At 47.2% G+C, this 23,605-nt stretch overlaps 1 protein-coding gene across 17 annotated transcripts in view; it reads right to left on the reverse strand.

The window, feature by feature from the left end:
* The window catches only part of UBR4 (ubiquitin protein ligase E3 component n-recognin 4), a 1,862,787-nt gene that overhangs the window by 1,489,499 nt on the left and 349,683 nt on the right, over positions 1-23,605 (reverse strand). For all 17 annotated transcript variants that reach the window (XM_069240131.1, XM_069240143.1, XM_069240141.1 and 14 more), the window contains exon 21: positions 21,186-21,265. In XM_069240131.1, coding sequence (XP_069096232.1) covers positions 21,186-21,265 — 80 coding nt within the window. The remainder of the gene's footprint in view (positions 1-21,185; positions 21,266-23,605) is intronic.

Consider the following 23,605-nt stretch of genomic DNA (forward strand, 5'->3'; position numbering starts at 1 on the left):
CCACCAACAACCCTAAGCAAAGGCAAATTCGAAATTAGCTGAAAAGTGGTGCTGCTGGGGACCAGCAAGGCCCAGGAGGACTCAACCCAGGAGGGGGAGTGAGAGAGGAACCTCAGCGACACAGAGGACCCACAGAAGCAGAGGCAGCACGCACAGGAGTCCCACAGGACGGGGACACAGACATTGCAGAAGGAGCCCACGCAGCACTACAGAAAGGGATCCCACGTCGAAGGAGAACCACGTAGAGGGCTGAGAGTCGCAAAAAGGAGTACTGTGGACTGGAGCTATGCGTCGTCTAAAGATCCCTTGGAGGAGATGCAAACAAGCCTTGGCAGATGTAAGACACGGTGCAAAGGGGTACTGTCCAGCATGGGAAGGCAAGTGCTTACCTCCATCAAAGTTGGACAGCTGGCAGAGAGGACCAAGAGGACTACTCCTGACCAACACCCATGATGCAGGATCCACACAGCTTAAAATGAGGGGAGATCCATGCAGCCAGTGGCCTTCACTCCAAGGGAGATTCCATCTTCTTGTGCAGGCTGAAGACTTGCTGTCTTCTGAGGATGCACAGCTGAGGAAATGTTGCAAAGCTGGCAGGAGCCAGGAAACAAAGTTGCAGAAGAGCCTTTTCGTTGATTGCAGCGTTTTCAGTTCCTAGAGGGCCCGGTTGCAGTTCCAGTGGCCAGAAGTCAAAGTGGAGGTTGCAGAGGAACTTGCTGTACTTTACTCCTGCTTTCCTGGGTTCTGGGGTTGGGTACTTTTCTTACCTTTGGTGGTTTCATACACTCCCAGCTTCCCTCTACACACTACAATTGCCTAGGGGGGAATTCGACATTCGCATTCCACTATTTTAGTATATGGTTTGTGTTGCCCCCTAGGCCCATTGGAATTGGTTGTACTTTCTACTGTTTGCACTATTCTATGACTGTTTACTTACCTGATTTTGGTTACTGGTGTATATATTGTGTATAATACTAACCTCCAGGAGTATTGACTAAGATATTTTTGGCCTTGTGTTACTAAAATAAAGCACCTTTATTTTGGTAACACAGAGTATTGTCTTTTATTGTGTATAAGTAGTGTGTAACTATAGTGGTATTGCAGGAGCTTTGCATGTCTCCTAGTTCAGCCTTGGCTGCTCCGCTACAGCTACTTCTAGACAGCCTAAGCTGCTAGAACACTTCCTACATATCACTAATAAGGGATAACCGGACCTGGTATAACGTCTAAGTACATTAGGTACCCACTACAGACCAGGCAAGCCTCCTACACTGTCCACTCAGATGCTCCCAGAGTTCCCTGCCAACCTTGGAAACAAGGTGGCAGAACCCAAGGACCCTCTGGAGGAGATCTGAGCACCACCCCTGGGTGGTGATGGACAGAAGAGTGGTCACTCCCATTTTCATTGTCCAGTTTTGCAGCAGAGCACCAAATGCAAGGAGGACACCAAATGTGCCCTTCAAAATAAACCAGTGGCTTGGGGAGGCTACCCCTCCCAAGCCAGCCACATCTATTTCCAAAGGAAGAGATTATTACCTCCCTCTTTCTGAAACGGTGTAGACTGGTTTATGCAAGGAGGGTGCCAAATGTGCTCTTCAAAGCATACCAGTGGCTTGGGGAAGCTACCCCTCCCAAGCCAGTCAAACCGATTTCCAAAGGGAGGGGGTGTTACCTCCCTCTCCCAAAGGAAATCATATGTTCTGCCTTTCTGGGCATGATCAGTTCAAGCAGCAGGAGGGCAGAAACCTGTCCGAGGGGTGACAGCAGGTTGAGCTGCCCTGAAAATCCTGTAGCAATGCTTGGGGGTCCTCTAAGGAGCCCCCAAAGTGCACAGAATTATACTTCAATACTTGCAACAGTATAGTGGTATGATTCAGTAAGTTTGATACCAAACATGCCCAGGTTCGGAGTTACGATTATGTAGCTGGACATAGGTAGTCCGCACTCACAAAGTCTAGGAAAATAGGCCTGGAGTTTGTGGGGGCACCTCTGCTAATGCAGGGGTGCATCACACACAGGTACCTACCCCCTGGGCTGAGAGGGCCTGCCATAAGGGTGACTTAGTGACCTTGTGCAGTGACCTGTAGTGAAAAGGGGTGCATGCACCCGTTTCACACAGACTGCAATGCCAGGTCTGCTGAACCCTTTGCATGGGCTCCCTATGGTGGAAGAATAACTGCTGCAGCCACAGGGATCCCCTAATACCCTAATGTCCTGGGTACCTAGATACCATATACTAGTGACTTACAGGGGTGGGACCAGTCTGCCTATTGTGGGAAGAAAAAGGTACAGTTACCAAATTAGAAGGGAGAGCGCAAAATCACTGGGGTCCTGGTTAGCAGGATCCCAGTGAACACTGACAACAAGTAGAAAATGGGGGTTACCATGCCAAGAAAGAGGGCATTTTCCAACACCGTGTTAGCCTATGGGACGACTGGCTAAGTAACTCCCTTGCACCTGGTTGCTGGGGACACTTACTATACTTACTGCAGGTGGTTTCAACTACTCCCATGGTTGGGTTCACTATTTGGCATTCCACTTTTAGTATATGATTTGCATCCCACCACCCCAACCTCTAGAGCCTTGTATATTTTATGTTATTTCTGTTGGTTATTTTGAGTACATATTGTGTGTAGATATCTCTAAAGAGAGAAATACCAATGGTAGTCTAGAAATAGTGCTGTAATAAAGAATAATTTATTTTTGCAACTTGTATGGTTCTTTATAAGCGAGTTACTGTCTGACTACTATGGTATTCAGGTGCTTTACATATCTTCTGGATAAGCTTTGGCTGCTCACCTCAGCTATCCCTAGAGAGATTTTGCTATCTGGACACCTAGTCACTATCACTAATGTTGCCTGGACTCAGTGTAGGGTGCCACATCATAGGTGTAGACTGCAAACTGAGGCAACCTCCTACAGGGAGCACAGACAATGAGGTCCTGATTTGCAGGACCCCAGTGCACTGCAGTCTAAACACCGTTACACCAGGCAAAAAGTGATGGTAAATTTGACAGAAAGATCTAACTTTCCTGCATAATCCCTGGCCCCAAAACGAAAGAGGATAAAACTAGCCTTATCCAGGCAAGTTTTCACTTTGTAAGTGGAAATATCTGGAAAATCCATCTGCATTTGCATGGTTACTCCCAGATCTATGTTTAACTGAAAAAGGCCAACCCCCGTAGGGAAAACGACCACCTCAACAGTTTTCAAATTCCACCTTTCATCTGTTTAAGCCACATGAGGGGCTTGTGATCTGCTTGAACAATGGAGTGAGTGCTAAACAGGTATGACCTCCGCTTCAAGGCCTAGACCACAGCAAAGGCCCCCCTCTCAATAGCTGACCAGCACTTTTCTCTGGGGGGTCACCTTTCTGTTGATTAAAGCTACAGGTCATAGTGGGGCCATACCCTTCTACAAATCTCCTGTAATACCTAATAAGTCCTAGAAAGGCTCTGACCGGAGTCTGCGCAGTTGGAGCAAACCAATCCATAATGATTTCGATTTTGCTCTATAGAGGCTGACCTTGGCCTCCGCCTACCAGGTGGCCCTTGTAAACCACTTTGTGCTGCCCCAGCTGGAATTATGTAGCCTTGATAGCGAGACCTGCCTGTTTCAGGGCCTCAAGTACGCTACTGAGGTGGACCAGGTGATCCTGCCAGGGGGAGCTAAAGACCACAATATCATCAAGATATGCTGCATTAAAGTCTTCCAGAACTTGATTCACCAACCTCAAATGTGGCAGGTGCATTTTCAGACCAAAGGGCACCACTGTGAAGTGAATGTCCCAAGGACTGGAAATGCTGTTTTAGGCTTAGCAGCATCAGTCAAACTGATCTGCCAAATCTTCAGCTAAATCAAAAGTGCTGAGATACTTGGCTGCAGCTAAGGTATCAATCAGCTCATCTGCCCTTGGAATAGGATGGGCATAATAGGTCTTAGTGACTTCATTGTCATTGAGGCCCCTGTAGTCTACACAAAACCTTCTCTCTCACTTTCCACCCAAGGAATGGGGCTTTGGCACAAGTACTACTGGAATAGCCCAAAGGCTGTCCGAGTGCTCAATAACCCCTAACTTCAGCATATTTTGGACTTCTTCCCTGATGCAATCTGACAAGGTCATGCTGGCTGTAGATTTTACTCTCAACAGGTAGACTATCACCTGTGTCCACATCATGGGCACACCAGGTTGCCTGACTGGGTGTCTTGGGGGAAAAAAAAAAAAGTTCAGAAAACTGACTGAGTACTTAACTGCAGTCGGCTTGTTGGTCAGAGAGGCAATCTGCAAAGACCACCCCATCCACTGAACCGTCAATAGGGTTGTGGGAGAGAAGATCAGCGTGAGGATCACTCTCTGCTTCCTGTTCCTCCTCAGTAGACGTGAGCAAGCTCATGTCGGCCCGACTTAGTAAGGTTTAAGTCGTTTCGCACAAGCACTCTGTGGGGGCTTCTTGGAGTGCCCAGGTCAACCAGATAGGTGCCCTCACACTTTTTCTTCATAATTGTGTGTAGACCAATCCACTTGTCTTGGAGTGCCCTTGGAGCCACAGGCTCCAGAACCCACACTTTCTGACCTTTCTGGTAAACAGTCAGCCCAGCCTTTTGGTCATGCCATTGCTTTGGAGCTCCTGACCTCAAGGTTTTTGGAAGCCTTCATGTACTCTGCCATGTGAGAACGCAGGCCTAGCACATATTCAACTACGTACTGTTTGAGAGGTTGATCCCATACCTCCTTTACAGGACTAAGAGGATTCCTACCTGGATGTCAAAACAAAATTTCAAATGGACTGTATCCCACTCTTTTGTGGAACCTCTCTATAGGCAAAAAGAAGGCAAGGCAAAAGGGCATCCATCACCTTATTAGTTCTTCCTCAGAGACCCATGATCATACCTTTAACAGATTTGTCGAATCTTTCAACCAATCCATATCCTTGTGGATTATAAGGAGCGGTGAATTTGTAGGTTACACCACAATCCTTACACATTGCTTTGAGGTATCCAGACATGAAGTTTTCACTTCTGTAGGATACAACCTGCTTAGGGAAGCTCGGCCTGGAAAAGAGTCTTGGCCACTGCTGGGGCTGTAGCGATCCTAAGGGAAATGGCCTGTGTACCTGGTATCAAGGTCCACCACCACCAGAATAAATCTGTTCCCAGATGCTGTAGGAGGATCAAGGGAACCAACAGTGTCAATCCCCTACCTTCTCAAAGGGAACCCCAACCACAGGTAGTGGGATTAAGGAGGCCTTTGTAGTGCCACCTGACTTGCTGATGACACAGGAGCAACAAAACTCTTTGGTGTCTTCAGACATGTGGGGTCAGCAAAAGTGTGAAACAAGCCTGTCTTAAGTCTTACTTTGTCCAAAGTGTCCTGCAAGGGTAATGTCATGAGCTAGTGTAAATAAGAACTCTCAAAACTTCTGGGCTATGACCAATCTCCTGGTGGCACCAGGATTGGTGTCAAGAGCCTCAGAATAAGAGTACATTTTCTCAGTAGATTCTGTGGGATCCAATGACATCCCCGACTCTTCTGTAGCAGCTTGCTGTCTAAGGCCTTTGAGAGGGACAATATTTCTGTTCCAAACTCAATTTCTCCGTGGAGCATCCACCGGCACCCAAGAACACTGTGTCTGGCCCAAGCTCCACTGGTGTGGGACCCTCACAAGGGACAAGATCATCTCCCTGAAGAGACTGGTCCTCACATTAATTTTGGACAGTGTAATTTCTTATCCTTCCTACCTCTCTTCTTGGGAGCTGGTTGGTCCATAGTTTCAGGCTCCAAAGCTCCTTATTCTCCATGTTTCTTGGCCTGTGCTCTAGTAGTCACAGACATTAGGAGGTATGTTCAGCATTGCTGCATGGGCCTCTAACTCCACCCAAGCCCAGGCTGAGTTCTTCTATATCTGTAGAATGTCTAGTGGGCAGTGATTTGAAGAGGATACTACAGCTTTTTATGGCTAGTAAACTGCCCACCCAAGCTACTGTTAACAACTGCCATAGGGTACCGCTTAGTGATATGATCAGCAAAGGTGTCTTAGTAATTGTGACCAAATAAGATTTGCTCAGGAGACACCAGTTTTTCAGTCACCTTGGTGATACTTGCACCTATGTCCCTGTAAGCTTCTACCTCAATACTATTTATGAGGGGGTACTGCCTGTATTTCCTCATATTAGGAGGCCAGAGTGGCAAGATCAATGCCACCCTCTGATATTAGGACAGCCTCAATAGTTTCTCTGACTAGGCCAGAGTCCAGTGCAGTACCCAAGGTGAAACCTGCTACACCCTTGGTTGAAGTTCTACTACAAGTGCTATTGCTAGGGACACTATAGGAGTGGTAGAAGTTCTATTCTTTGTGCTTTTCCTGGGGCAGTTGCTATTCCCTCTCCTATGGCCTTTTTCCTCACACAAAAAGCACCAAGGTTTCTTGTTGGAAGAGGACTTGGACCCACCCCCAGAAGAATTTTGTAGACCTGTAGACCCTTCTCTTTAGATTTGCCCCCATCCTCTTCCTGAGACTTGAAAAAATTCTTCTTTTGGTCACCCCCACCGTGGGATTTCTTACGCACCCTGGTGCGAAACCATTTGTCTGCCGCCTTTCACAATTCTTGGGGAGAGGCGAGACCAGAGTCCACCACAATTGTTAAGGATGATCTCAAGGCAAGTGTACAGCACTTCATAGTCACACACATTTCTACCATGAAACCAGCCTCCCAGTGCCTTAACTGCAGAGTCAATAAAATCTAACCTGTCTTGAGAGGACTCCATCTGAGTTTCCCTAAAAGTCATCTTCTACTTCTCAGCTGTGAGCCCAAACACATCAATCAGAGCCTCTCAAGACTTGGTAGTTGGCATCCTCTTCCCTTACTGTTAACAGTTTATCTCTACCTTTGATAGCTGCCCACTGCATCTGAAGGATCTTCTGGACTTTTTAGGTCCTCTCCAAAGCAGTAATCCACTTGTGGCTATCATCCCTATATTTGTAACGAGGGACTAACCTGCTGAGATTCATGGAATTAAAGGTATCTTCCCTGACCCTGGACTCTCAAATGCTGCCACCATGGGGTTCCAACCACAAATTCTTTATTTCCCTCTCCATCTCTAACCCCTCTCTCTCAAAAGCTAGCTGCTGTTTTTTTTAAACTTGAGCTTTGTTTTTTCAAGTCTCAACGAGCTGAATCCCCTAGCTAAGGATCCTTCTTCTGAACTAGAGTGAATGGACCCAGCAGTAGAAGCTGAGGCATGGGGCGGTGAGGAGGATCTACTCCTCTTGGAAACCTTGTTGACCACCCCAGGGGGAGGAAAAGTGGGCCTACTACAACCCCCTCTTGTGCTACCAGCACTGCTCCCTGCAGGTTCAAGGTTCTCTCCAGAATCGTCATGGTGTTGTCCAGTGTGGTCATAGAAGGTACCTGGTACCTTCTTTTCCAGCACTGGTGCTCATGCAGAGGAACCCTCACACTTAGAGGCATGCACCCTGCCCTTTGGCTGAAGGGCCTACCAGAGGGGTGACTTATAATGTCTAAGTGCAGTGGTTAGGTTTGGCAGTGAACTAGTGCATGCACCCTTTCATGCAGGCTGCAATAGCAGATCTGCAGTCACAGTTTGCATTGGGTCCTATGGGTGGCATAATACATGCTGCAGCCCACAGGGGACCCCTGGTGTACCCATGCCCTAGTTACCACATGGTACCATATACGAGGGACTTACATGGGTACACCAGTATGTTAACTGTGGATGTGAGAAGTAAACCAATACATTTGGGGGGAGAGAGCACTGCCACTGGGATCCCAGTGAACTACAGTCCAAGCACACTGACACCAGACAAAAAGTAGAGTAACTATGCCAGAAAGATGGCACTTTCCTATGACTACCTTTAACAAGAGGGCTGTAATGTTGAATTTCACTGTGTTCTAAATTAAAGTTACCTCAATTTTATCTAACCAGTACAACTAAACCCTATCAAAATGGAAATCTATGGAATTTAGTTGGTATGCCCAGCACCAACTGTTCGACAGTGCGCCAACCTGTGGGTACCTTGATGTATAACATGCAATTTTTTGTTGTCAGGGTTGCAAATAAATTTACTTCTGTCAATCTCCAGTCTTGCAAAATGTGATGCACTGCATCTTGTGGAGAGTGAGACCGAAAAAAGAATATATACATAATGTTCCATTCAAAAGTCTGGGTCTGTGTGGGTGGGTGTGTGTGTGTGTGTGTGGGTCTGTGTGTGTGGGTCTGTGTGTGTGTGTGTGTGTGTGGGTCTGTGTGTGTGTGTTTTTTTCTAATAAACCAGGTCTCCAAGAAACTGAGGGTAGCTGATAGACCAGCGGTGCTAGGGAACCTTGAGTCAAGATATATAATTGAATTATGAACATTAGAACCAATTGGTTTAAATGTAACTGAGAAATTGGCCTTGTCTTGATGGTAAAATAGCAGTATGAAGGGCTTTACTAGCCAATACATTATTGCAACTGTTTTTTAAATCATACATTTTTTTATTTTTTTTTACAAGTTGTGGACCAGACTGAACAGAGAATTATGAAAATGATGCCTTCTTGTTCTTAAAATGAACCTGGTCAAAAAAACATGCACAAGATAATACTGATAATTGTAAAAGAAGAGTTGTCTTATAAATACCTCTATGCTGGACTACAACGCATCCAGGGCAATGAAATTATGAATATGGCACTTTTAAAATGTAGTATCACTCAAACAATAGCATCCTAACACCAAGTCAAACACCATTCCTCAATTAAAAACAAAATACAAGAAAAGTACAAAACACAGGAGCCACTAAGAGGAAATGCAGGAGGGGATGAAACCAGTCTAAAGGCCTGCACACAACTATATTAAAGAGTGGCACAGAGTTTCCAGAGAAAGAAAGAGCTAAGTCTTCAAATTCTTCTTAAAACTGGATTTGGTCTCTACAAACCAAAGCAGTCCTGGAAGTTGGTTCCAGGCTTTTAATCATAGGACTATAAACAACTTGCCTCTTAAGGATTTAAGACTGAGAAGGAGGTTGTAACAGATTGGCATTAGAAGATCTAAGAGACCACTGAGTACTATAATGGCACAGCCTATCACATAGATGTGTAGGGCCTGTAACATGAAAAACCTTGCAGAACACAACGAGAATCTAAATTAAGACTTATGAATCTATAGCCAATGCAACTCCCCAAGTGCTTTAGACATTGAGCTATATCTAATGAGTTTATGCACCAGTCTGGCAGCCAAATTTTGAACCATCTGGGGTTTATGGAACAGTCCCTTTGAACTCCCTGCACGAAAGCTGTTGCAATAGTCAAGCCTGGAAATTACATGAGCAACAGTCACTGTTTTCCTTGAGGCTAGGGGGAGGAAGTCAAGGATTATTTTAAACACTTAATCAATGAAAAAAAACACGTACCGGCCATTGATAGTAATTTTGGGAGGAAAGAAAGTGGGTTATTAAATTGGACTCCCAAATGTTTTGCCACTTCTACAATGGATGGGAAAGGAGTACAGAATCCAGCCATCACATCACAGGAGAAAACAGATTTGACTTACCCAACATTAAGAAATGTGATATTTGAATCACAAAATATTTACAATTGGGTAAAGACACTCCAGTTTGTTTCAAGCAGATTAACTTTGACCATATAGGCATGATGAATGCTGTACTATACAGTATATATAAAACCAGACTCCGTCCCCTGCACATCCAAAGCAAACTCTTTAAGGACTTTTCTCACTTTCCTACCAAGGACTTCCTCTTTAACCAGAATATTTTATTATCAACCATCATCACAAATCATTTTAGTCTTGAAGTAAGGTCTCTTTAATACTATAGAATTTAAAAGATCACGAAGGTATTTAGGAAAAACCATAGAGTTCTGTAAACAAACAGCTTTTGTAAAATATGGAGCTATTTGCTCAGACTGGCTTGCTTTAAACAGAGGATTGCTACAAAGATAGTTTCTTGTATAACCTGCCATTAACAGTAAACACGGCATTCATAAGCTTGTATAGGCAGTGTAAGGAAATGCCTCCTTGGCATGGTTACCCCCTGACTTTTTGCCTTTGCTGATGCCAAGTTATGATTTGAAAGTGTGCTGAGGCCTGTTAACCAGGCCCCAGCACCAGTGTTATTTCCCTAAACTGTACCTTTATTATCACAATTGGCACACCCTGGCATCCAGGAAAGTCCCTTGTAACTGGTACCCCTGCTACCAAGGGCCCTGATGCCAGGGAAGGTCTCTAAGGGCTGCAGCATGTCTTATGCCACCCTGGAGACCCCTCACTCAGCACAGACACACTGCTTGCCAGCTTGTGTGTGCTGGTGGGGAGAAAATGACTAAGTCGACATGGCACTCCCCTCAGGGTGCCATGCCAACCTCACACTGCCTATAGATAAGTCACCCATCTAGCAGGCCTTACAGCCCTAAGGCAGGGTGCACTATACCATAGGTGAGGGCATAGGTGCATGAGCACAATGCCCCTACAGTGTCTAAGCAAAACCTTAGACATTGTAAGTGCAGGGTAGCCATAAGAGTATACGAACTCCACAGCACCATAATGGCTACACTGAAAACTGGGAAGTTTGGTATCAAACTTCTCAGCACAATAAATGCACACTGATGCCAGTGTACATTTTATTGTGAAATACACCCCAATGGGCATCTTAGAGATGCCCCCTGAAACCATACCCGACTTCCAGTGTGGGCTGACTAGTTTTAGCAGCCTGCCACACACCAGACATGTTGCTGGCCACATGGGGAGAGTGCTTTTGTCACTCTGTGGCTAGTAACACAGTTCCTGCAAGGGGAGGTGAGAAGCACCTCCACCCAGTACAGGCTTTAACACCTGGCGGTGAGCCTCAAAGGCTCACCCCCTTTGTTACAGCACCCCAGGGACTCCAGCTAGTGGAGTTGCGCGACCCCTCCGGCCACGGCCCCACTTTTGGCGGCAAGGCCGGAGGAGATAATGAGAAAAAAAAAAGGAGGAGTCACTGGCCAGTCAAGACAGCCCCTAAGGTGTCCTGAGCTGAGGTGACTAACTTTTAGAAATCCTCCATCTTGCAGATGGAGGATTCCCCCAATAGGATTAGGAATGTGCCCCCCTCCCCTCAGGGTGGAGGCACAAAGAGGGTGTAGCCACCCTCCGGGCTAGTAGCCATTGGCTATTAACCCCCCAGACCTAAACACACCCTAAATCGAGTATTTAGGGGTTCCCAGAACCTAGGTAACTAGATTCCTGCACCCTAAGACGAAGAAGGACTGCTGACCTGAAAGCCCTGCAGAGAAGACAGAGACACCAACTGCTTTGGCCCCAGTTCTACCGGCCTGTCTCCCCACTTGAAGAAAAACTGCAACAACGACACGTTCCACAGGGTCCAGCGACCTCTGAAGCCTCAGAGGACTACCCTGCATCTAAAAGGACCAAGAACTCCAGAGGACAGGGGCTCTGCTCCAAAGAAGAAACACCTTTGCAACAAAGAAGCAACTTTTAAAGAACACACGTTTCCCACCGGAAGCGTGAGACTTTGCACTCTGCACCCGACGGCCCCGGCTCGACTTGTGGAGAAACACTACAGGGAGGACTACCCGGCGACTGCGAGCCCATGAGTAGCCAGAGTTGACCCCCCTGAACCCCCACAGCGACGCCTGCAGAGGGAATCGAGAGGCTCCCCCTGACCGTGACTGCCTGCTTCAAAGAACCCGACGCCTGGTAAAGACACTGCACCCGCAGCCCCCAGGACCTGAAGGATCCGACCTCCAGTGCAGAAGCGACCCCCAGGTGGCCCTCTCCCTTGCCCAGGTGGTGGCTTCCCCGAGGAGTCCCCCTCCACCCCCCCCTTGCCTGCTTCGCTGAAGAGACCCCTGGGTCTCCCATTGAACTCCATTGCAAACCCGACGCCTGTTTGCACTCTGCACCCGGCTGCCCCTGTGCCGCTGAGGGTGTACTTTTTGTGCTGACTTGTGTCCCCCCGGTGCCCTACAAAACCCCCCTGGTCTGCCCTCCGAAGACGCGGGTACTTACCTGCTGGCAGACTGGAACCGGGCACCCCCTTCTCCATTGAAGCCTATGCGTTTTGGGCACCACTTTGACCTCTGCACCTGACCGGCCCGAGCTGCTGGTGTGGTAACTTTGGGGTTGCTCTGAACCCCCAACGGTGGGCTACTTTGGACCCAACTTTGAACCCTGTAGGTGGTTTACTTACCTGCAAAACTAACAAACACTTACCTCCCCCAGGAACTGTTGAAAATTGCAGTGTCTAGTTTTAAAATAGCTTATTCCATTTGTGTGAAAACTGTATATGCTATTTTGCTAATTCAAAGTTCCTAAGTGAAATACCTTTCATTTTAAGTATTGTGTGTAAATCTTGAACCTGTGGTTCTTAAAATAAACTAAGAAAATATATTTTTCTATATAAAAACCTATTGGCCTGGAATTGTCTTTGAGTGTGTGTTCCTCATTTATTGCCTGTGGGTGTACAACAAATGCTTAACACTACCCTCTGATAAGCCTACTGCTCGACCACACTACCACAAAATAGAGCATTAGAATTATCTCTTTTTGCCACTATCTTACCTCTAAGGGGAACCCTTGGACTGTGCATGCTATTTCTTACTTTGAAATAGTACATACAGAGCCAACTTCCTACAGGCAGCATCTCCAGCTGTAATGAGACAGGTTCTACTCTAAGAAATTACAGGGTTGCTACCTGGATATCGATGCATAGTCACAAAAGCAACACTTTCACTCCAGGACAGATTGCCGGGTGGATCAGAAACTCTATGTAATGTGTTTGTTTGGCCTTTTTAACACAGCTCTCACTGTTTCAGGCTCCAATTCTCAGAGGTTGGTCTTATTAAACTACTTTTTCATAGACTGAATATCAGAAAGAATCCCATAATGTAGCTGTTGGAAATAGCCCTTTTTGCAGGATTATCCCCAAACGTTTCGCTTCTGACCTCCTGTTGATGATCCTGCGCTGAATTTAATTTTTGCTGGCTTCGAGACTTTGATCACTTTACCAATGCTGACCAATGTCAAAGTGCAAGTGCTCTGTCTAAATTGTATTGGTGTAAGGAAACACCTCCTTGGCATGGTTACCCCCTGACTATTTGCCTTTGCTGATGCTAAGTTTTGATTTGAAAGTGTGCTGAGACCTGCTAACCAGGCCCCAGCACCAGTGTTCTTTCCCTAACCTGTACTTTTGTTTCCACAATTGGCACACCCTGGCATCCAGGTAAGTCCCTTGTAACTGGTACCAAGGGCCCTGATGCCAGGGAAGGTCTCTAAGGGCTGCAGCATATATTATGCCACCCTGGGGACCCCTCACTCAGCACAGACACTGCTTGCCAGCGTGTGTGTGCTAATGGGGATAAAAAGACTAAGTCGACATGGCACTCCCCTCAGGGTGCCATGCCAACCTCACACTGCCTATGCAGTATAGATAAGTCACCCCTCTAGCAGGACTTACAGCCCTAAGACAGGGTGACCTATATCATAGGTAACGGCATAAGTGCATGAGCACTATGCCCATACAGTGTCTAAGCAAAACCTTAGACATTGTAAGTGCAGGGTAGCTATAAGAGTATATGGGCTGGGAGTCTGTCATGCACGAACTCCACAGCACCATAATGGCTTCACTGAAAACTGGGAAGTTTGGTATCAAACTTCTCAGCACAATAAATGCACACTGATGCCACTGTACATTTTATTGTAACATACACCCCAGAGGGCACCTTAGAGGTGCCCCCTGAAACCTTAACCGACTATCCGTGTAGGCTGACTAGTTTTAGCAGCCTGCCACACACCAGACATGTTGCTGGCCACATGGGGAGAGTGCCTTTGTCACTCTGTGGCTAGTAACAAAGCCTGTACTGGGTGGAGGTGCTTCACACCTCCCCCTGCAGGAACTGTAACACCTGGCGGTGAGCCTCAAAGGCTCACCCCCTTTGTTACAGCACCACAGGGCACTCCAGCTAGTGGAGTTGCCCGCCCCCTCCGGCCACGGCCCCACTTTTGGCGGCAAGGCCGGAGGAGATAATGAGAAAAACAAGGAGTCACTGGCCAGTCAGGACAGCCCCTAAGGTGTCCTGAGCTGAGGTGACTGACTTTTAGAAATCCTCCATCTTGCAGATGGAGGATTCCCCCAATAGGATTAGGGATGTGCCCCCCTCCCCTCAGGGAGGAGGCACAAAGAGGGTGTACTCACCCTCAGGGCTAGTAGCCATTGGCTACTAACCCCCAAGACCTAAACACACCCTTAAAATTTAGTATTTAAGGGCTCCCCAGAACCTAGGAACTCAGATTCCTGCAACCTAAGAAGAAGAGGACTGCTAGGCTGAAAAACCCTGCAGAGAAGACGGAGACACCAACTGCTTTGGCCCCAGCCCTACCGGCCTGTCTCCCCACTTCCAAAGACACTGCTCCAGCGACGCTTTCCACAGGGACCAGCAACCTCTGAAGCCTCAGAGGACTGCCCTGCATCTAGAAGGACCAAAAACTCCTGAGGACAGCGGCTCTGTTCACCCAAGACTGCGACTTTGCTACAAAGAAGCAACTTTGAAACAACTTGCGTTTCCCGCCGGAAGCGTGAGACTTGACACTCTGTTCTCCATAAGTCGAGCCGGGGGCGTCGGGTGCAATTACTTCAGAGAGGACTCCCCGGCGACTGAAAGACCGTGAGTAACCAGAGTTGCCCCCCCTGAGCCTCCACAGCGACGCCTGCAGAGGGAATCCCGAGGCTCCCCCTGACCGCGACTGCCTGCTTCTAAGATCCGACGCCTGGGAAGGACTCTGCACCCGCAGTCCCCAGGACCTGAAGGATCCAAACTCCAGTGCAGGAGTGACCCCCAGGAGGCCCTCTCCCTTGCCCAGGTGGTGGCTACCCCAAGGAGCCCCCCCCCCCCCCTTGCATGCATCGCTGAAGAGACCCCTTGCTCTCCCATTGATTTCAATTGAAAACCCGATGCTTGTTTGCACACTGCACCCGGCCGCTGAGGGTGTACTTTCTGTGTGGACTTGTGTCCCCCCCCCCCGGTGCCCTACAAAACACCCCTGGTCTGCCCTCCGAAGACGCGGGTACTTACCTGCTGGCAGTCTGGAACCGGGGAACCCCCTTCTCCATTGAAGCCTATGCGTTTTGGGCACCACTTTGACCTCTGCACCTGACCAGCCCTGAGCAGCTGGTGTGGTAACTTTGGGGTTGCTCTGAACCCCCAACGGTGGGCTACCTTGGACCCAAACTTGAACCCTGTAGGTGGTTTACTTACCTGCAAAAACTAGCAAACTCTTACTCCCCCAGGAACTGTTGAAAATTGCACTGTGTCTAGTTTTAAAATAGCTATATGTGATTTATGTGAAAAGTGTATATGCTATTTTGCTAATTCAAAGTTCCTAAAGTACCTACCTGCAATACCTTTCATTTGAAGTATTACATGTAAATCTTGAACCTGTGGTTCTTAAAATAAACTAAGAAAAGATATGTTTCTATACAAAAACATATTGGCCTGGAATTGTCTTTGAGTGTGTGTTCCTCATTTATTGCTCGTGTATGTACAACAAATGCTTAACACTACTCATTTGATAAGCCTACTGCTCGACCACACTACCACAAAATAATACTAATGCTCTATCTCTTTTTGCCACTATCTTACCTCTAAGGGGAACCCTTGGACTCTGTTCATACTATTACTTACTTTGAAATAGTGAATACAGAGCCAACTTCCTACAATTGGTGATGGTTTTATCCATGATTAGCATATTTGATTTACTAGTAAGTCCCTAGTATAGTGCACCATGTGCACCCATGGCCTGTAAATGAAATGCTACCAGTGGGCCTGTAGCACTGATTGTGTCACCCACATGTGTAGCCCGGTAAATGTGTCTCAGACCTGCCATTGCTGTGTCTGGAGTTATTAACTGTTACTTCTACCTGGCAAGTGCACACACTTGCCAGGCCCAAGCCTTCCTTTTTTCTACATGTAAATCACCCATTAACTTGACCAAAAGGCAGCCCCAGGGGCAGGGTGCAGGGTATTTAAAAGGTAAGACATTTACTGGTGGGTTTTACATTGTCCTGATAGTGAAATACTGCTAAATTCAGTTTTCACTACTGCAAGGACCATCTCTCCCATAGGGTAGCACGAGGATTGCCTTGACATTTTAAGTATAATTTCCCATTGAGCAGATAGATATATGGCGGTTTGTGGTCTCTGAACTCACAATTAAAAAATACAACTTTGTTGAGGTTGGTTTTTGAATTTTAAGTTTGAAAATGCCACTTTTAGAAAGTGGGCATATTCTTGCTGAACCCTTCTGTGCCCCAGCCTTTCTGTGGAATATACATCTGGGTCAGGATGATAATTGGGCTGTTTGTGAATTCACTCTACAGTCAAAAAGAGCTGAGGTGTGACCTGTATTTCCTGATGGATCTTCCTGAGCTTGAGTGGTGAGAAGAGCTGACACTTGCACCTGAATAGGGCTGTGCCTGTCATAACAAAGAAGTCTCAAACCCCCCTGGAGTATGTCTGGGGCAAGGGCAGGGAACGGCAGGGTCTTGTACACTAAGACTTCCCTTTGAAAACTGTCTACTTCAAAGACAAAAATGGGTATAAGTACCAGACCTCTGACAACACAAAGTTAGAATCCTTCTGGACTGAGGACATTCTGCCAGGTAGGAATGCTGGATGCTGTAGAAGGGACTGATTCTGCCTCTTGCTTTTCTATGCTGGCCTGCTGCTTCTGTCATGGGAGCGAAAGGACAGGACTTACTACATCCTGCTTCCAAAGGTTCGCTAAGGGTATGGACAGCTTGCCTCCTGTTAAGAAGTCTCAGGAACATGTAGGACTTCATCTGCCAGTACCAGGGTTCACTTGCGGAGAGTCCTTACTTGCCAAGTGGTGCCAAATCAAGTCCCTGGGTCCTTGGAAGCGAGTTTTGATGTAACCAAGAAGAAACAAGTGTACTAAGTGGGGTTCTGGTTGTAGTACCCCTCCCTCAACTTTTTTGCCTGTTGTCAGTATGTTTTGGACTGTAGTGCACTGGGATCCTGCTAACCAGGGACCCAGTGCCAGTGTGCTCTCCCCTAAATTTGATTACTTGGTAACTTTTTACACCCACAATTGGCATACAGTGCACCTATGTAAGTCCAGAGTATAAGGTACGTAGATCCCCAGGGCACTGGTACACCAGATGTCCCCCTCAATGGGCGGCAGCATGTATTGTGACACCCATGGGGGCCCATGCAAACTGTCTCTGCAGGTCTGCCATTGCAGCCTTAGTGAAATGGTGCATGCATATTTTCACTTCAGATATAATGCTTGCATTACATCCTGGTCACTGCACTTGGACATTAAGTCACCCCTCTGTTAGGCCCTTCACCCCAAGGGCAGGGTGCATGTCCCTAAGTGTGAGAGTACTCCTGCTTGAGCAGGGTACCCGTACAAATCCAAGACTCTACTCCCTGGGCTTTGTAAGTGCGGGGAAGCCATTTTAAGGTATGTAGTGGACACTGGTCAGCACGAGTGGTCCAACAACATAATGACTTCTCCGAAACTAGGCATGTTTGGTATCAAACATGTTGTAATCATGCAACTGTACCGATTCTAGTGCTAGATGCATACCATGTACTGTAGGGATTCCTTAGAGAATTCCCCAATTCTGCCTGTGCAGTCTTACGGGGACAAGCTGCCAGCCCACACTGTTGCTGACCGCAGACATTGTTCTGTCCTCCTGCTAGTGAACCTAGCTCAGGCTGGAGAGACCTAACAAAATTTCTTGCAAGGGAGAGGTGTGACCACCTCCTTCTGTGCATTAGATGTCTAAGGGCTGGGGTGGGTTGGGGTGGGTTGGGTGGCCTCGAGTGCCACCAAACTGCTTTGAACTGCACATTTGATGCCCTCCTTGCAGAATCCTGTTTGCACCTGTTCAGGAACCCCTGCTTCCCGCACTGGCACAGAGCTACAAAAAGGACAAGGGAGTGACCACCCGCCTTTCCAGTTCAACCCCTAGGGAGGTGCACAGAACTCTGCCAGGTAGACTGCTTGACACCTGACCAACTTGGGAGACTGTGGGCCCCTGCTCCTGCCACTGGACTGGAACCCTGGAGCACCACGACTGTTGCACTTGCCAAGGCTTGTTGAGTCTTCCTCCAGGAGATCTTCAGATGCCAAGAAGCTCTGGCCTCCAGCACTCTGCAACTCGAATACCAGCCCCTGGCCTGCAACTCCTGTGATGTGAAGCTTCTGTTTTGTTGCTGAGGCCTCCTTGTGACTCTACATGTGTCTATCAACTGTGGGTCACTCGTGGGGGCTCCGACTTCTGTGGGCCTTGCTGCGTGCTGAGGGCCCACCCTGATTCTCCTCTCAAGGGAATAGTCTCCTGAACCATGCTGACCCCCAAATCTCAGCAAATACCTCTTCAGCGCCTGCTAGCATTTGACAGTGCTTGTTGGTGGCCTGGCTGGTCACTGACCCTCCTGCAATCTGGTGACCATCTAGGGACAGCACGTAAGCAACTCCTATGATCATCTGCAGCTCTGGGACCCCACAGCTGGCCTTCCTCCACCGACTTACAGGAACTTCATCTCTAGGAGGGTAAGCATTGCTACCTGCACCATCTGGACATCTCCAAGAATGCTGGAGTCTGTCACCTTCCTTTTCAGGTCGTTCACGCCTGGGATTTGTCCATGGGTTCCTCCAGCCTGGTCCACGTGTAATGACAGCAGCTGGACAATCTGAGGCTTCTACTGACTTCAGAGAGTACCTTCTCCCCTCTGCATCCTGGTCCCCTGGTGCAGGTACTCCTGTCTTCTGGGTATTCTCGAGTGAGAGCACTCTGCAACTTGCAACCTTCCTCTTGTCTGTTAATTTTCTCGGGGTCCAGTGGCAAGGGTCCTGAATCACAAACTCCAACCACTACTCCCTGTGTTAGGCAAAAGGGTAGGTAACTACCTTGCAGATGGTCACTCTGAACACTTACCATACTTGCGGTGTTTTCATCTACCACCTTACCTTGGTTAGGTTGACTATTTCGTATCCCACTTATTTAGTATATAGTTTAGCCCTCACCTAGAGCCCTGAACATTTTATGCTACTCTTTTGGTTATTTGTGTATATACTGTGTGTAGATCTATCCAAAGGTAGCTATACCAATGCTAGTCTAGTAGTAGTGCTGTAATAAAGAAGTCTTTATTTTTAACACTTGTGTTGTTCTTTCTTGCGAGTGAGTTACCGTCTGACTGCTGAGGTATTGAAAGTGCTTTACATTCCTCCCGGATAAGCTTCAGCTGCTTGCCTCAGCTACCCTTAGAAAGCTTTTGCTATTGGGGCACCTATTCACCATCACTAAGCGTTGCCTGGACTCAGTATAGGGTGCCACACCATAAATTGTGCCAGCCTACTAAAAGAAGCACAGATTCTGGAACAACTTCGGAACCGGCGCTGCCGTCAGACTCTGTGCCGCTGTCTGCACTGGAGCTGTGGTCCCCGCCGAATGCATCAACTGCGACCAACGCCACAAGCCAGACAACGTCAGAGCCTCCTAAGACCCGCTACAGCATGAGTCCTGAGGGTCATCTCACTGACGTCCATGACACCGGACTGCCGCAGCACCTGTGGCCCCGTAGTGTGACTGACACCGCAAAGTCATACCTCACGTCTGGACCTCCTGAGTTCACTAACCACACCTTGTAGAAGCCTAATTATTCAACACCCATCCAGATACAAACGACCGTTAGCCAGCTCTTCTAGATAAACATAAAGGATTGATTAGCGATAGAAATAGAAAGACATGTACATGGAGGATGCTCTGTACTAATGTACAGGAGCAGACCAATACAAGGAAGTAATACATGATCTTTTATAGTATTAAACCACAAACATAATTCAGCGTATTATTGGTTCTTTGGCATTGACGTATGATTGACGTATGGCTATTTCTCCATTATGTCTGAAGGTAATTTTTCCTATCATACCATATATAGTAACAAAAAGCATAGAAAAGGATTTTACACAAGGTGGCCTACGTGCCTAATATCACATGGTCCATCTTGTGACAGAACCTGGGAACATTACGTACTCAGACTGGTACCTTCCAGAAGGGAGATTGCTTCAGCTAGCATGCAATGACGATGATATTTCATGATGGCTGTTCGGAGAGCAAGCCTTGCAACATAATGCGTTCCTAGCAGTAGCGAATTACATTTGTAGGCCTCTTTATTTAATGATAGGCCTGTACAGAGATTGTCATTGTGTATCACAGGGGCCACCAGGCATAGCACACCTAAGAACTGTAAAATGTGATTCCACAACCTTGAAGTGAGGAACAGACGCCTCGTCACGAATGCTGCATCATCATCCCCTACAACTGTAAGAAACAGACAGCTCGCCTTCCCAGTAGCAGTAAGGAACTGTTGCTGCACAAGTGGTCCTTCATCTCCCCGACTCCATGCACCGTCCGTTTCCTGGTTTTCCAAGGTACTCTACCTGGTGTTCATTCGTGCAATTCCGTGACCAGCTTGCACTCCCTCGCAAACAGCAAACGGTTGGGAATGACTGTCAAGACATCGTGATAGCCCCAGTTGGAGCAACTGTGTGTCTAAACGCTAGACTAAGATTTCATCTTTGAAAATTCTTATCTGTGCTTGTGAACGTTGGTTATTATTTTGATTTTGTTTTACTCAGTGAGAGCGCGTGCAAGGGATTGAGCATGCGAGTACGAGGGATTGAGCGCGCGAGGGATTGAGCGCATGTGGGACTGAGCGCATGTGGGACTGAGCGCATGTGGGACTGAGCGTATGTGGGACTGAGCGCATGTGGGACTGAGCGCATGTGGGACTGAGCGCATGTGGGACTGAGCGCATGTGGGACTGAGCGCATGTGGGTGTGCGAGTGTGTACACTTTACACATTGCCTCAGAGATAAGCATGACTGCTCGTGCCAAGCTATCATGGGTGTGAGCAGGGGTTAGCTTAGCTGTGTGACTCCCTTACACTGACTAGAGCGAGGGTCCCTACTTGGACAGGGTGAAAACTACTGCCAACTAGAGACCTTATTTCTAACAGCAGCAACAGAATTAAAAGATGAAGACAGCAAGAAACAAGAACATGCTATTAACCCATCACCATCACAAACCTCTGCTTCCCTAACGTTAGGATTTCTACATCAGAGAACAAGAGAAGTCAGTACATACCGTGCTATCTAGTCGAGTGAGATCACCCTCTGATGATTCTGGCAATAGGATGCTGTAAAAGCGAGGAGGCGGAACTGCATCTATGATACACAATGATAAAAACTGTTAGTGAAACAACAAGTGTCAGAGAATATCCCACACCAATTGCTAATCTGGGTAACACACAAACCCAACATAGTACTCAGACCCTTCCGCAACAGAGAAGGAAAATGCTCACACAACTCTGTAAAAAAATGTGTATATTGTATCATTTTAAGAAGCAATTTTATAAAAATCTGCGAATGTGTGAGTATACACACTAACATAAAGGAAACAGATATCCCTGTATAAGTCCCATTTTAGCAAGCGCTCCTGAAAGAAAGAATAGAAAGTAGGTAGATTTCGGAAGCTGGCTATCTATGCAGTGGGCCAATGTAGGAGCACATTATGCAGATAGTACAGACGAACCTTGTTGGTAGGTAGAGTCAAAAATAATAACCCTAAACTTTCTTTTCTGGTAGTGTGGGTGAAAAATGTAGGCTTATCAGAGGTCAGTGTAGGCATTTGCTGAACACAGAGAGCCAATAAATGGAACACACACTGAAGAAACCCAAGACCAATTTAGAAAAATAATATGGATGTATTTTTTTATTTTTTTTTTTAATACCAAGAACTTCGTTATTAGGTTAGTACTTTTTAAGTAAGCAGTTTAAGAATACTGAAAATACACTTGTATTGAATAACGCAGTAATGTTATCCTATGGAAAAAACACACACTGCATACGGGTACCAAGCAGCAACTTAAAGGATACATCTTCTGGAGGTAAGGTAAGTATGGGGGAAGGTTCAGCCAGCACCAACAGGTCACCTCAGGTGGCACTAGGGCATGGAGGCAGTCTGGCCAAACCCAAGATGGGGCTCAGTGCTTGATGGTCTCTGTGCCTAAGGGGCACAGTCTGTTCATGACAACTTAGGCTGGGGGAAAGTGGGGTTGTGTGCAGTGAGGCTTTCTTCGGTGTTGCGCTGGCAGAGGCTCTTATTTCTGTCCTTTTGGTGTCCGCAAACATGTAGGGAAGCAGCTCCTCTGGTCCAAGGGATTTGTTGCTGGCCAGTTGAAGTCGGTCACTCCTCCACAGCTTTTGGAGATGATACTGCTTTCTGGAAGAGCCGGGCTTGTGCAACTGTTGGAGGCAGGCTGGCAGGGTTGGCACCATGTCCGATGCTGCTCCTCAGTTATAGTGTCATGGGCTCTTTGTCCTCCTTTCTTCTTCAAGCAGACAAATATAATCTCCTGATGTCAGGGGGCCATGTGAATACTCCATTTAGGGGTATTAAGGGGAGTTAAGGGCCTGGAGCCACTAGACCCCCTAGATGACCTCACCTGTGAGAAGTGGGCATTACGCCGTCTCAGAGTTTCTAGTGTCACCACAACAAAGATCATGAAATCCTAATTTTTGTGTTATTCAGGTAGCCACCTTAGGGTTGTGACTAGCCTGGAGAAGTAACCTGTCTCCTAGCATAGCTAACTTCCCACCTGTCCAGGTGCCAAATGGGCCTCAAGGCAGGGGGATAGCACCCTCTTGGGCTGGGGGAAGTCAGGCTCGCATATCAAAGGTGTGTGATCTTTGAAGATTCGTGGCTTGACATGAACAACTCATGCCCAGGCAGGCACAGTTTCTGACCTCCGAGTGAGGCTCACTGCCTAGGGGGTCAGAAATGGTACTGTGGTGGCAAGCTGGACTAGACCAGTCAGTCAGCACACTAGAGGGCTAGCAGGGTTCAGGGGTACATCAAAAGTACCCTGTGGGTGCATGTATTAATAAACCCCACACTGGAATCAGTGTGGGTTTATTAAAACAAAGTGCTCAATATCAAATACCATGTTTAATTGAAGCTATTATGTCACTGAATAACCTGTTCTGATCAGTGTCCAGTACATACCTTAAGAGGGCTTCCCTGTTCACTTGTAAAATCTAGAAATAATACTACAAATCACAGGGACATATCTGCTCATGTAGATATGTCCTCATATAAAAAATAATGCACCCTGCCTTGGCGCACAAAGGCCTGCTGTAGGGGGTGACTTACCTCTATTAAATGCAGCAACTTTGGCAACGCACGCAGGACTGTTCCATGTCATGTTTCCACATGACATGTTTGCACCATGTCGCGCAGCCTGCAGTGGAAGTCTGTGTGGAACTTGAGTGGGAGTCCCTTAGGGTGGCATAAGATATACTGTAGTCCTAAGGGACCCTCTTTAGTACCCATGCCCTAGGTACTAGGGGTACCATTTACTAGTGACTTATATGGGTGTAGGAAGATGGCCTGGTGTGTGGTGAGCACCTATGGTATTAACACCTTATACCAGGTCCAGGTATCCCTATTGGTGAGATGTAGGCAGGGTCTAGGAAGCCAGGGCTCTCTAGAGGTAGATGTGGATG

Source organism: Pleurodeles waltl, chromosome 6 (genome assembly GCF_031143425.1).
Source record: "Pleurodeles waltl isolate 20211129_DDA chromosome 6, aPleWal1.hap1.20221129, whole genome shotgun sequence".
Classification (NCBI taxonomy): Eukaryota; Metazoa; Chordata; class Amphibia; order Caudata; family Salamandridae; genus Pleurodeles; species Pleurodeles waltl.